This window comes from Calliphora vicina, chromosome 3, assembly GCF_958450345.1.
Source record: "Calliphora vicina chromosome 3, idCalVici1.1, whole genome shotgun sequence".
NCBI lineage: Eukaryota > Metazoa > Arthropoda > Insecta > Diptera > Calliphoridae > Calliphora > Calliphora vicina.
The window spans coordinates 3,923,031-3,937,053 of record NC_088782.1 but is presented as its reverse complement, the minus strand read 5'-3'; the positions used below and the strand labels follow the sequence as shown (position 1 = coordinate 3,937,053).

General features: G+C 27.8%; 1 protein-coding gene across 1 annotated transcript; it reads left to right on the top strand.

Annotated features, from left to right (window-relative positions):
• Positions 1–922: 922 nt before the first annotated feature.
• On the top strand, positions 923–13,012 carry LOC135954487 (uncharacterized). Its single transcript, XM_065504667.1, has 4 exons — positions 923–1,113; positions 7,485–7,724; positions 7,990–8,132; positions 12,625–13,012. The coding sequence occupies exons 2-4, from the start codon at positions 7,492–7,494 to the stop codon at positions 12,963–12,965; spliced, it is 717 nt and encodes a 238-aa protein (XP_065360739.1). The 5' UTR covers positions 923–1,113; positions 7,485–7,491; the 3' UTR covers positions 12,966–13,012.
• The last annotated feature ends 1,011 nt before the right edge of the window (positions 13,013–14,023 follow it).

The window sequence follows — 14,023 nt, the reverse complement described above, 5'->3', positions numbered from 1 at the left end:
TTTCCTTATATCTCGGCCATTTGTGGACCGATTTTGTCGTTTTTGAAAAGAAACCGAGCCGGAAGAATTCTCGATATATTGATGTATCAATCGCTATCTATAACGATCCAGAATATATATACTTTGCGGGGTCGCAAATGAAAAATGTAGAAATTACAGGTTTAATTATTCGAAAACTTAATAAAGTAGTAGTTTCCTTTCACTTTGGTAGTTTGTTGCGAACCGAATTCATTTGTGATTCCGAATGTAAAATCGACAATATTCATTTGCCTATAAAGTATATATATTCTGGACCCTTATATGCAGGGAATACTATATAGGATGTCCGTCTGTCTGTGCGTTGGAAATACCTTACGAAGCGCCCAGATATCCTATGGTCCCAGATAAGTATATTCATGAGAAACAGAAAAATCGGTCCATAAAAAGCTGAGATGTAAGAAAAAACGCTATACATAGACTTATATTTATAACAGATTCTTTTTCATGCATAAACTCAATTTTCAAGAATATTTTCTTTAAAAGTTCTGTTAAAACTCATAAAAATAACAAAAAGTAAAATGTATCGATGAACTTTTTATCACAATTAAACTGTCCGCCCGATTTTGACATGTCTCCCTCCGCATTATGAGAATGACACATACAGCACTAAACAAAACGCAGTTATCTCTCGATTCAGCCATCCACTTAATTGTGGAATTCACCTGTATTTATCAGTACAAATTAATGTTGAGAAGTTTTATTTTTTACTTTCGTTAAATGTTGAAATACTAACAACTTAATTAAATAAATAAATAATAAATTCAGTTTATTACCAACAATAATCGCATCAACACTATACGAGGAATACAAATTTAAGGATTATTCGAGAAAATTCATTCAAATTAATTGCGCCAATATTGTTATTAAACGAAAACATACGAAACGTTTTTGTTTAATTTGATAATTAACTGTGGAAAAGCTACAACAAACTTTTATGATTACAATATTAAAATTAAACCCATAATACTATAGAGACAAAATATTAATAAAACATTAATACGCAGATAAATTTATATTCAGTTTGATTTCAAATACCGTTCAAGTTAAGACCGTTTATTCAAACTAAAATATATGGTTAGTAAAAGAAATAACTATACAAATTTGTTAATAAAAAATTCGTTTAAACAAATCATAATAACTTTTTAGTAGCATGAAATATTTGAAAACATACATATCAAAAACGTCCAAATATATTAGGTATCGGAGATATTTAGTTTATAGACTAAAATGAAAAATCCCTTAAAATCGTATCACAGTTAAGTTTCTCGCCAATATGTTACAAAAAAAGAATTAAATATTATGGAAAAATAAAAATTACAAAATTACGTTTTTAAATTGCCCACCAATAGAAGAGTTTAAGTTTCCAGATTTTTCGAGAAATTTAAATATTAAATAAACCTTAAATGTTTGAATTATTGTGATTAAACCAATAATTAGCCCCCAAATAACTTACATACATGATTCATACATCAATATATCGGGAATTCTCCCGGTTCGTTTGCTATCGAGACAATCGGCCCGGCCCACAAATGGCTGCGATATAAGGAAAAAACCAGGACAACCTCCATTTTTGAGCTATTTTGTATCAGTCATATAGACAATATGGATATCCAATATTAGATATTTCAAAGGCCAAAGTAAGTTGGACCTACAATGGGTCAAAATCGGGAAAAATATTTTTTAACCAGATTTTTTTTCACCAAAATATTTTTTTTGTTATAAATTTGTTTTGAATAATAAAATAAAAAAAATTTAAAAAAAAAAATGTTTGTCATACCATTTTTTCGCAAATTTTCGAAAATTTCTGAAATACAAATGGAAATTTCTGAAATATAATTGGAAAATTCTGAAATATAAATGGAAAATGGAAATAAATGAAATACAATTAGAAACTTTTTAAGTATAAATTAAAAATTCTGAAATACAAATGGAAATTTCTGAAATATAATTGGAAAATTCTGAAATACAATTGGAAATGGTGTAGTCAACTTTTCTACTATAGATATAAACTGTGGAAAAAACAAGGTTCAAGTATTAACAAGTAAGAAACAGTTCTTTTTTAAAATTTATATGGGAGCTATGACTAATGCCCATAACTTCAACAAATAGTATTCTACGGTGTAAAATACCCAGCAGATAAATTTACCTTAAAGGTAATTTCAAATCAAAATCTACGGGTAAAAATTACCAAATATTTTTACTCCATAGGCAACTAAGAACCGATAGATATCTATTTGTTGAAATTACGGAGGTAAATGGACCAAATCGCCATAAAATTATGTGTCTTTTGAATACCAACATTTTAAGAAATCTATACTCGTTAAAATGATTTTCGGAATTGAGGTGGTACAGGGTATAAAAATACCCCATAAGAAAAGGCCAGTCGGCCATTTATTGTTGGAACCGGATTTATATTGCAGGTAAAATCAAATGAAGGGTATTTAAAAGACCTGTCCAATCTACAATATAACAAATCGAAAAACATATGAATAATAAATCATTAGCAATATTGATCGAGATTTGTTTATTATTGCAAAGATTCGTTATTTTAAACATTATATACCCATTATCAAAGTATACTTCAAGATAAAGATGAAAATATTTGAAAAACAATTTTTTGGTGAGCAAAATTTTATTAGTGAAAAAAATATGGTTGAACAAAATTTTATGGAAAAAAAAAACTAAAAAAAATATTTTTCACATTTTTGACCCATTGTAGGTCCGAATTACTATGGAGTTAAACGTCGTTGGAAAGATCTTTGAAATATCTATCATTATATATCCATATTGTCTATATTAATGACTTAAAAATCCAGATATAGATACAAAAATAGGAAAACAATTGAGTTAGTCGTGTTTTTTTGCTCATATCTCAGTCATTTATGCTGGACTTTATGTAATATTTTTCTCAGGTTTCATTAAAATCTTTCGCTATCTTTCTATTAGAATTTTAAAATATTGAACAATTTGACATTTGACCTTCACAATTAAACTTTTTCCGATTTTAGTAAAACTTTCCGAGTATGTATATTTAAAATAAGCTGTACTATAATATCGATCCCTTAGCGCCAAATTATCGTAAGCGACATTTTCTAAATTTTTGTTTTATTGCAAAAATTAAAATTTTATGGACCGACTGATTTTTTAGCGTTGTCAGAATATCAAAATTGTTAATAACTTCAAAATTATAGGGGGTAAGATTTTATCGTAAGTCAATGTTTACCTTTTACAGTAAATGAATTTTATCGTAAGCGACACATAGTGGTATAGAAAAAAAAGAGGGAAATAAATCTGTAACTTCTAAATGGTTAGATTGGTTTGAATGAAATTTCACATGCGCAAAGAAGAAGTGTTGTCGATTTTTCGGTAATTTTTTGGGAAAAAGAACTTTTTTATACCCTTCAGCTTCGTGAGAAGGGTATATATAAGTTTGTCATTCCGTTTGTAATTTCTACATTTTTCATTTCCGACCCTATAAAGTATATATATTCTGGATCCTTATAGATAGCGGAGTCGATTATGCCATGTCCGTCTGTCTGTCTGTCTGTTGAAATCAGTTTTCTGAAGACCCCATATATCTTCGGGATCCAAATCTTCAATAATTCTGTCAGACATGCTTTCGAGAATTTTGCTATTTAAAATCAGCGAAATCGGTCCACAAATGGCTGAGATATGAGAAAAAACCAAGACAACCTCGATTTTTGACCTATTTTTGACCTATATGTGGATTACTAAGACATTAATATAGACAATATGGATATCTAATGATAGATATTTCAAAGACATTTGCAACGACGTATATAAGACCATAGTAAGTTGGACCTACAATGAGTCAAAATCGGAAAAAAAAATTTTAACCCGAATTTTTTTTTTTCAAAAAAAAAAATTTTAAAAACCAAAAAAAAAATTTTTTAAAATTTAAAAAAAAAAATTTTAAATTAAAAAAAATTTAAAATAACAATCGAAAATTTTTTTTCCAAAAATTGAAAAAAACAACTAAAAAAAATTAAATTTTGTTTACCTAAAAATATTTAAAATTTTGAAGTATAATTTGGTGAATGGTATATAAGATTCGGCACAGCCGAATATAGCACTCTTACTTGTTTCTTTTTAAGTTATCGCAAAAAATTTCAAAAAGGATAAGGAACTTATACTTCCTGAAAGCTAAGTTTTCATAAAATATTTTAATTGAAAAAAAATATTAAAAATTTTTCTTACCATTCAAAAAACACCTATTTTTTATGTAAAATTAAAATTTAGGGCAATAATTCTCAAATCGCATATTCGATATCAAAATATAGTAACCGATTTTAGATGGCCCAATATGCTTTTAATTATTTTGTAAAAGGTTCCGATAACTCCGACCAAAAATTTTAATTTTTGGGATTTTTCAACAATTTTTTGGGAATTGCGGGATTGCAGATAATAAATTTTAAAATTCGTATTTATTTTTCCATTTTAAATAGAAAATTTTACATAACTGTGAAATTTCATTAAAAACTATTCATAAATAACAATTTTATTTCAATTCGAAAAATTTGTATCTGCAAAAATTCAATAAAAAACATTTTTTGTCATATTTTTCAATAAAGTATTCCATGAATTTTTAATTGTCAAAATTTATAAATATTTTTGAAAAATATGCAATTAGCTTGAACGAAATTATATTATATCGCATCATAACATTTTTAATTTTATGTATAAATTCCAAAATAATCGAAAAAACCTTCTCCCGTTAAATTTGTGTTTTGTCGCTTACGATAATTTGGCGCTAAGGACTAGATATTCTGAATAGGTTTTACTTAAAATACATAACAGTAAGATTGGGCTATTCGCCAAAATATGGCCAACAAATTAGTTTTTCTCGAAAATCGCAAAATTTAAATAGTAGGTACGGAAAAACTATAGGAGGTAATGACATACTCAATACTCAATAAAGCTGAAATTTGTTTAACAAAATTTTTAAAAATTTGAAAATGGAGTTTTGAAACTGCCATTATAAAAATTCAATATTTTTGGTCATATCTGCGAATAGGTTAACGGTATCCTACGAAGACAAAACTTCGTATACAAGTGGATATATTCAAAATATGTTAATTTTGTCCCTACATTTCTTGTTCAAGTGGCCTGAGACACGTTAATGGCCTGAGGAATTTTTGGTAACTTTATCATTTTATAACCAATAATTTCGGTTATCTAAATTAAAAATAGAAAATATTTTTAATTGAAAAACAGAAAATTTCTTATTTAAACCAGCAAAATTAACTTTTCTAGTAGATCAACTTAAAACAATATGAAATTTCGCTGGTTTTGGGTTTAATTTATTAAAAAATTACTGGGAATGAATATAATTTTTTAATAGTTCCCGAAAATTGAAAATTAGAAATGGAAATTAGGAACCCTACTTGCAATGTAATCCTTGTATTACTAGAATTTATAAAAATAATAATCTGTATTATAACTACAATTATGTTTTAACCAATATCTCATTTTGAATTTCATATCTTTGTCGATTTACTCAGCCTCAAAAGTGATTAAACGCTAGTGAATTATTTGATTTTTTTAAGACAATGAAAATTATAAAATCTATCCATCGAAAAAAATTTAAAAGTCTCGGTTTGTTGCAGATTAGGCTGAATATTAGGATCGGTTCTGAAAAATAAGTTTAGTTTGGATTCTAATGATTATTATTATCTTAAAAAAGTCAAGTAATTCACTGTTGTTTACTCACTTTCTAGGATATATGTAGAAATATGTTAGTTAGTTACTTGATCTGTCAAAGAGTGTCTAAAAGTTTCCAGTTTTTCTCACCTAAAACATAGAGCGGAACTAGATAAAAACTCAAACAAAAAAATTACTCAAAAAAGTTACACATACGAGTGTTGTTTTTGATTTCACATAGTTTTAATACTTTCTCAACACTTAGGTTTTTCATAACTGAGTTAGGTCTTTGACAGGAGAGTTTTCGGTCTATGTGTATTTATCTATACCCGAGACGAAATTATATTTAAGTTACATGTTTCTTTCATAAATGATGTTTAAACAATTTATCTTCTCTCTAGGGAATTATTTAAAAAATAAATAAGTCTTCAAAATACATATATTTTTAAATAATTAATTGAAGACATTTTAACTTAATCTTCTACATTCCATATTTAATTAAATTTAACCAAAAGCTTGTGTATTTCTTAAATTGATTTATACAGGATTTAAACTGTGTTGTTTTCTATTTTCTTTGTTTGTTTTCAAAATTGAAATATTACCTCCTTGTTGTTTTGATGTATAATGATTATAAGCTCTATATCCCAGATACGCAAAAATATTTTCTATTTTTTATACTCGAATTTAAGTAAAGCAGTTTACTTAAAAGTTACTTTTTTTAGTTTTTGATTAATTTCACTTGATGTGTAAAAGGATCACGCGTTAAAACTAAAATGCTGTTTTCCGTTTCCTCAACAATACTACTTATATAAACATTTAAAGGCTGCTCTTGCTATCAGGCACCGACCAAAAACCATTTTCATTTTCGGGAGTGAGTGAGTAAGTGAATACATAATTTTGTTCCAAATACCAGTACAGGCGAAAAAAACCAACAAATTCTCAAGTCATAACACTTGGAGTGAAGAGGAAAGATGAAAATGGCCATGTAAATTCAGAGTTTAGTTGACAAGGTTTTTTTTAGTATGAGTATGTAAATATGTATGTAGATTGGGAGGGGGAGGCGGGTGTTGAAAATGGGTCAAATGTGGATACACTATATACTTACATTTGTTTTAAGTACATATTATATAATTTCAATAGTAACGTGAAAAAATCCTATTTAAATATGTTAAGGTTGCTCTTAAAATGCAATTGTTTGCTTTTTTATGTTGGTTTGTTTAATATTGAGAAGAATTTGCTTGTTTTGTTGAAAGAACTTTTTTTATACATTTTTCTTGCTAAGTGAACTAGAAAAAATACACAATCAATTTTTTACAATCGTACAACAAATAGTGGGCTGCTGGCGATTTTATGCAACAAAAAAACATAAAATGGAAAACAATACAGGATGTTGTAGGCTTAAGGATATGACCATTATTGGTAGCCATTGCTGCATAGTAATTTGATTTTCACTACAATTAGGCGTACAATTGTGTGCATTACAATGCAACTGCATCATCAACAGTATTGTTAAAAAGTGTTCGTACATTCATACAAACATACAAGCACTTGCAGTCACACATCCACATCAGTTTAAAGTAACATTTCTACACTATAAATATCCTTTTTTATGTTAGTCAGCCATTTATTTAAAATGGATACATACGCAATTAATACCTAGTAGATTTTTTCAGCTTAAAAGTTTAACAAAATAAAAATGTAACCAAAATATAAGAACGCCCACATTTTCAAATCCTTTTGACGTCATAGTTCATCCATCTCTTTCTTTCTTTTACTCCAAGTAGATATAAAATGCTACAACATTGGCTAATGCTGATACTATTGGCGGTAACGTGGCTGGTGAGTGCGCATGGCAAGACATTTCAATTAAATAAGGATTTTCTGACGTCACTGCTGCTAACAAAAGGGGATGCCGTCGTCAGTCAGACAGCCAAGAATAATTTGAACCTTGATAATATTGTAACAATTCAAACGCCATCAAGTGCAGTTCAAGATTGGAGTTTGGTGTGTCAACAGCTCTGCGGGTAAGTTGCTTGGCAACACAAAAACAAAAGTGAATGAAAAAAAAATAATTGAAGAAAAGAAAAGTTAAAAAAAAATAACAGGCCAATGAAAATAAGAAAATATTTAAAGTGTTTGTATCTTTATACATATAAAATTTAATGTGAAAACTTTGTTAAATTCAAATTTGTCTGAGATTGTTGTTTGTGTGTTTGTGAAAATTCAATTTAAACTTTAGTGAGTTTTTTTTTTTTTTTAAAAAAAGTTTTCTTTTGTAATTTATTTTAGAGCTGCTTTAGGTGGCTCCGTATGTGCTCCCTATTGTAAAAATTTGCCATTTTTACCCTTAAGTGTGCAACTTGAAAATGCCGAAGAAATTATGGATTCGAAACAAGAGTTAATATGCCCCGAATTATGTGGACTACAATTAGGTAAGTTTATTCAAATAATTAAAATTTTTATTTTTTTTTTTTAATTTGCAACTTATTTGGCATGAGATTTTATATTCATAAATAAATTACACAACATTTTAATTGAAGAACTATTTATTAGTTATTGTAATTTATTTAACTGAAACTCATTAACTTTGTTCAACATTTTTATTTTCTATATTTCAAAAAGTAAAATATCGCTATTTAAACATTAGACGATGTTTACTTTTTAATATATTAAAATAGCTTTTGGGTTAAAATATTGGCTACGTGGTTTTTGTTAAATATTTTAAACAATGTGAACGTATCTCAACAATTGAAATGAATTAAAAAAAATCTTAAACAAACTAGTTATGTAACAAGTTTTTGTAAGTTTACTAAATTTTATTATCAACTCGTCTACATATAAAGAAGAAAACAAATTTAGTTTCGAGGTGTTTAACCGACGGAAATTCCGGCCAGATTTATGAACCATATCCAGCAGAAAATTTGTATCAATTGTTTTAAACAACTGAAAAATTGTGATAAAGGACTTTTGTTATATAAAGTTGATCATTTAGGTACTTTCAATTATTTTTAATCGAATTTTGTGATGGACATTTTTCTCACATTACGCTGCAGACATCAAAAAAAGATTAATTATTTCAGCAAGTTGTAAAACAAATTCATAATATTCCAAATCATATTAACCCGCCAGTGGTGACGCAAATTTTACTTTCATAAATGGTGACCTCGGTCAAATGCACTAAAATTTTTTTTAAATCTATGTTTTTTGACAATAAAATAATGACATTTAATTTCTTTTCTTTCAATTTTAAAATTCATTTTTAAAAACAATAACGGAGAATAAATTTATAAAATTTTTTTAATACACCCGGTCTCACCATTGACGGGTTAAACAAGTAAGCGCCATTATTACAACTTGCCTTTATGTTCGTAAGAGCAAAAGGTAACTTTAAGTAATAGAAAAGGGTACCCTTAAAGTTAACTTTTACTATTACGAACATAAATGAAAGTTGTAATAATGATCCAAATAGGACTAAATTCGGTTTTGCCAAATCTTATTTACCCTTCATCAAATTGTAATTTAATATTTATTTATTAGTGAATCGAAAAATTTTAAAGCAAACATTTTTTTTCAAAATTCATTTATTTTGAAAAAAAATAAATTTAGTATGAAAAAAAAATCGTGTTAAAAAATATGGCGTTATATACGCAAAGGTCTTTGAAATATCTATCATTAGATATCCATTAATGACTTAGTAATCCAAATATATATCAAAAATAGGTCATAAATCAATGTTGTCCTAGTTTTTACCTTATATCTCAGCCATTTATGAGCCGATTTTCTCGATTTTAAATAGCAATATATTGATGTATGAATCATGTATGAAAGTTATTTACGGGATACGGAAAGTTGATTTCAACATACAGGCGGACACACGGACATGGCAATATCGACTCCGCTATCTATAACGATGCAGAATATACATGCATATATACTTTTCGGGGTCGAAAATGAAAAATGTAGAAATTACAAATGGAATGACAAACTTATATATACCTTGCCACTCAAGGTGAAGGGTATAAAAAGTCCGACATAATTCATTGAGTTTCGCGTTATTTTAAAAAGTGAAGAAACAACATCTCCTTTTTCCGAATTACGGAACTCTCCCTTTAATATCATATACTTGGATCATGCATGGTTTTGGCCCAAAGTTGGGAAGATCTTTTAATTACAGATATAATGTATATCGCACAGTGGGAGAACTGGAAAAAAGTAGAAATAAATCTACAAATTCTGAACAAATATTCCAATTTTAATAAAATATACCATGGATATAGTGGAGGTGTAAATAAGTTTATGTTTTAAATTTGGGTTTATTTTAAATTAAAAATGATGCATAAATTTTGTTCTCTATTAGATTTGAATGATTTTTATATATTTTGAATATACTAGAACTTATTGCTTATATTATTGCTATATCTACACACCGTTACAAAAGTATACATACTTAGACTTATTGGGCTTTTTTAAAACATCTATATATTTAAAAATAAAAGGCCTGACTCATTCATTCATTCACTCACTCGCCCACTCACTGATGAGTTAGATAATGAGAGAGTGAATGAGTCAGGCCTTGTATTTTTAAACATATAGATGTTTAAAAAAAGCCCAATAAGTCTAAGTATGTATACTTTTGTAACGGTGTGTATATACCATATCTAACAATTAACGAAAATAACAGAAAATAAGAAAAAGATAAATAATGGATTTACATTTGGGAAATAGTATAAAAGAAAAATAATTTCAAAATTTGTTTTACTTTGATGTCCAGAGCCTTCCGAAATAGACATATTCTTTATTTCGCATAACGGTTTTCAAAAAATTAAAACCAGTTTTTCATTTCCTAATATACATATGTTGTTCAATATTATGTAAAGGGATTTTATAGATCCGACCTTAGCATTTTAAAAATTTAAATTTTCAAAAAAATCAGCAACATTTTTATATCAAAAAGATGGGGGGTATATAGCTTTTGTCATTCCGTTTGTAACGTATCAAACTATTTGTCGTAGACCCACAGTAATATATTGTTACGTTTTAACCTTTTCAAAACGTTGGTTTATTTCCTTTAAACAAACCGGATACTTTTGATTGCAAATAAAAGCCGTTTGCCATGTTTGGCAGTGTTTACTACATTGTTCTTTTCCAATTCAATGTTTGGCCTTTTCCAAACTCTTACTCTGCCGTCCGATTGAAAAATACTTACGAATAATCTGAAGATTTCTGGAACGTAATACTACTCTCAGACCAAAGTAAGTTTCATATTTTTCAATCGGACGGCAGAGTAAGAGTTTGGAAAAGGCCAAACATTGAATTGGAAAAGAACAATGTAGTAAACACTGCCAAACATGGCGGATGAGGGGTCATGTTGTGGGGTTGTATGGCTGCATCTGATGTAGGAAACTTAGTTTTCATCGACGGTTCAATGGACAAAACTGTGTACCTTAATATTTTCAAAGAAAAACTACTACAGTGCGCTCTAAAGTTAAAGTTTGGGAACATTTATATTTTCAACAGTACAATGACCCCAAACACGCAGCCCATGACGTCCGAACATGGACAGTGCATCATGTTCCCCACATTCTCCAGACTCCTCCGCAATCACCTGACATGAATCCCATAGAACATCTGTGGGATACATTTTGCGGACGTGTAGGAAAGTACCATATTATTTGTCAGACTCAAGTTAAAGAAGTCCTGTTACAAGAATCGAAAAATATTGGAGCTGACGTCACCAAAAAATTGGTAGATTCAATGTCAAGACGATTAAAAGAAGTCATTAAAAAGATAGGCTACTCCACAAAATATTAAACTATTTAAAAAAACTATTTTCCTATTAAAAATTAGAAACTGTGTGAATATTTTTGTCCCCCTTAAAATCGAACTTCGAAACATTAGATAATTATTTTTCTGAAATGTGCCATCTTATATTTAGTTTTTCCATATAAATATTTTTGTTGAAACCCGTACGAATGTTCTTTCGTTTAAAAAATATGGACGATTAAAGATAAATCAGTATGCTGTGTGAATATTTAAGTCCGGCACTGTATGTATATCCAAACCAAATTCAGCACAAATAATTTGAACTCATATTACCAAATTTAGTACCGATCGGTCCACAATATCCCATAGCTCCCATATAAGCACCATACTCGAAAATTTCATTAATGTGCATAAATCTCTGAAATATGTTAGTATCCAAATAAAATTCAACACAAATATGTTTCATATATACGCAAATCATCGCACCAAATTTTGTGACGATCGGTTCATAATTAGTCATAATAAAAGCTATAAGGCTCCCACTTCCGAAAATTACTTTAACGAGCATAAATATCTTAAAAAGTTTGGTATCCAAATAAGATTCAATAAAAATAAGTTTCATATCAAAAGAAAACTATTTATAATCATATACTTGGTGTAGGGTATCATGTGGTCAGGCTTCCCCGACTATACTTTCTTACTTGTTTTTCTTCATTCGTTTTTGTTTGTATTGTTTTTAATCATTTACAAAATGAATGAAAAAAATTCTGAAGTCTTTTAGCAATAGATTTGAATTGAATAAAAATTTAATCATGTAGTAAATTTGATTAAGCTATTTTGTAAAGGATTTGATTTAAAGGAAACTTAAATGATTCAATCAGTAATTAACTCTATAAAGAATGAGTTCTCTAAGGAATTAAGCCAATGAAATAATTCGTAATGAATTCTTTAAGAGGATGGTTAAGAGATAAACTTTAATTTGAATTCGAAAATTGAAGTCTATCAAACATAGTGACGAGAGAATACGATTACGAGCATATAATGTGTTGTTTCAAGAGTTAGGTTTTTGATAACAGACTTCAGTTTTTGACAAGGTTATTTGAGATTTATTCCAACAAAAATACTTTAATTACTAACAATTTCCTTCCTTATTTCTTGTAGGTGATGATGTTTGTACATGTAAAAATTATATCACAAATGATTTTGATGCCTACATGAAAGCCGAAGAACAGACAAACGTCTGCGCCATAATCTGTGATTTTAATAGTGTCACACTGACCGGTTGTACGCCATGTAACAGGGATAAAAACGACGAATATATGATTTTGGAAAATTTTAAAACTTTAAACCAACAACAACAACAACCACAAGTTGTGCCATATGGAGCAATTGAGAACACAACACCAATCACACCAGACTGGAATCAACTTTGCGCTTCATTGTGTAAAACTGGAGATGGCGGGTCATTGTGCAATTGTGATTTATCGCCATTTTTTATATAAACGATTGAGAACAGCTTTGAATTCATAAGAGTTTTCTTTATTTCTTTCGTTTTATTTAAGGCGGTAAATTTAAAAAAAAAAATAATTTTTGTTTAAAAACTAATTTACATAATTTAGTCTCTTTTCCTAGAAAGGGACTTTAAACTTTTATTTTGTGTTAAAAACTTATTAATTTATTAAATATAATTTTTTTGTTCTACATAATATTTGTTTTCAAAACTAAAGCTGTTTATTAAGGTTCAATTATAAACTTAAAGTGAAAACTAGGAAGAAAGAAGTTACAAATAAAAACTAATCCCTATGAGCATCAATTAATTTGTAATTAATTTGAAATAAAATTTAATAAACAAAGTGTTATTAAACAAATTTAAAAATAACTAAAACTAACTAAATACATAAAACAACACAAAACACAAAACACACACACACATTATATATAATAATACATACTGAATTATGTATTAGGAAATGTCTGAAATCCTTAATTTTTTTATTAAGGATTTCAGATTAGAAATGTCAATAACTAATGAAATTAATTTTCAGTTGAAAACAATTATAATTTTTCTTTTTAAAATAAGTTTTACGTTTTTTGTTTTTTCTTTAAACTAAAGAAAAACTACAACAAAATCACTAAAGGGCTTCCAGGTGAAATAGTTTGAATAGATTCTACAGCTCCCTGCCAGGAGTTAACAGAATGTCAACCAACTAGGACACTACACTTTAGTAAACTTAAAATATATTAAAAAAAAAACAAAAAAATTAATTTTAAAAAAAAAATGCAACCAACACAATTATCATAAACACAACATATCGTCGTCTTCCTTAATTTATAAATTAATTTTTGATTTTAATTGTAATTTTGTTTTATGTTTTGTATTGGATTTTTGATTTAATTGTTTAATTGGAATCAGCATATCAATTAACAAACAAACACAAAACAATTATATTAAAACAAAATTAAAAACATCCAAACAAAATCAATTAAACATTATACAAATTAAATAATAAATCAAACAAAATCAAATATTTATATATAACAAGTAAATATATACAAACAT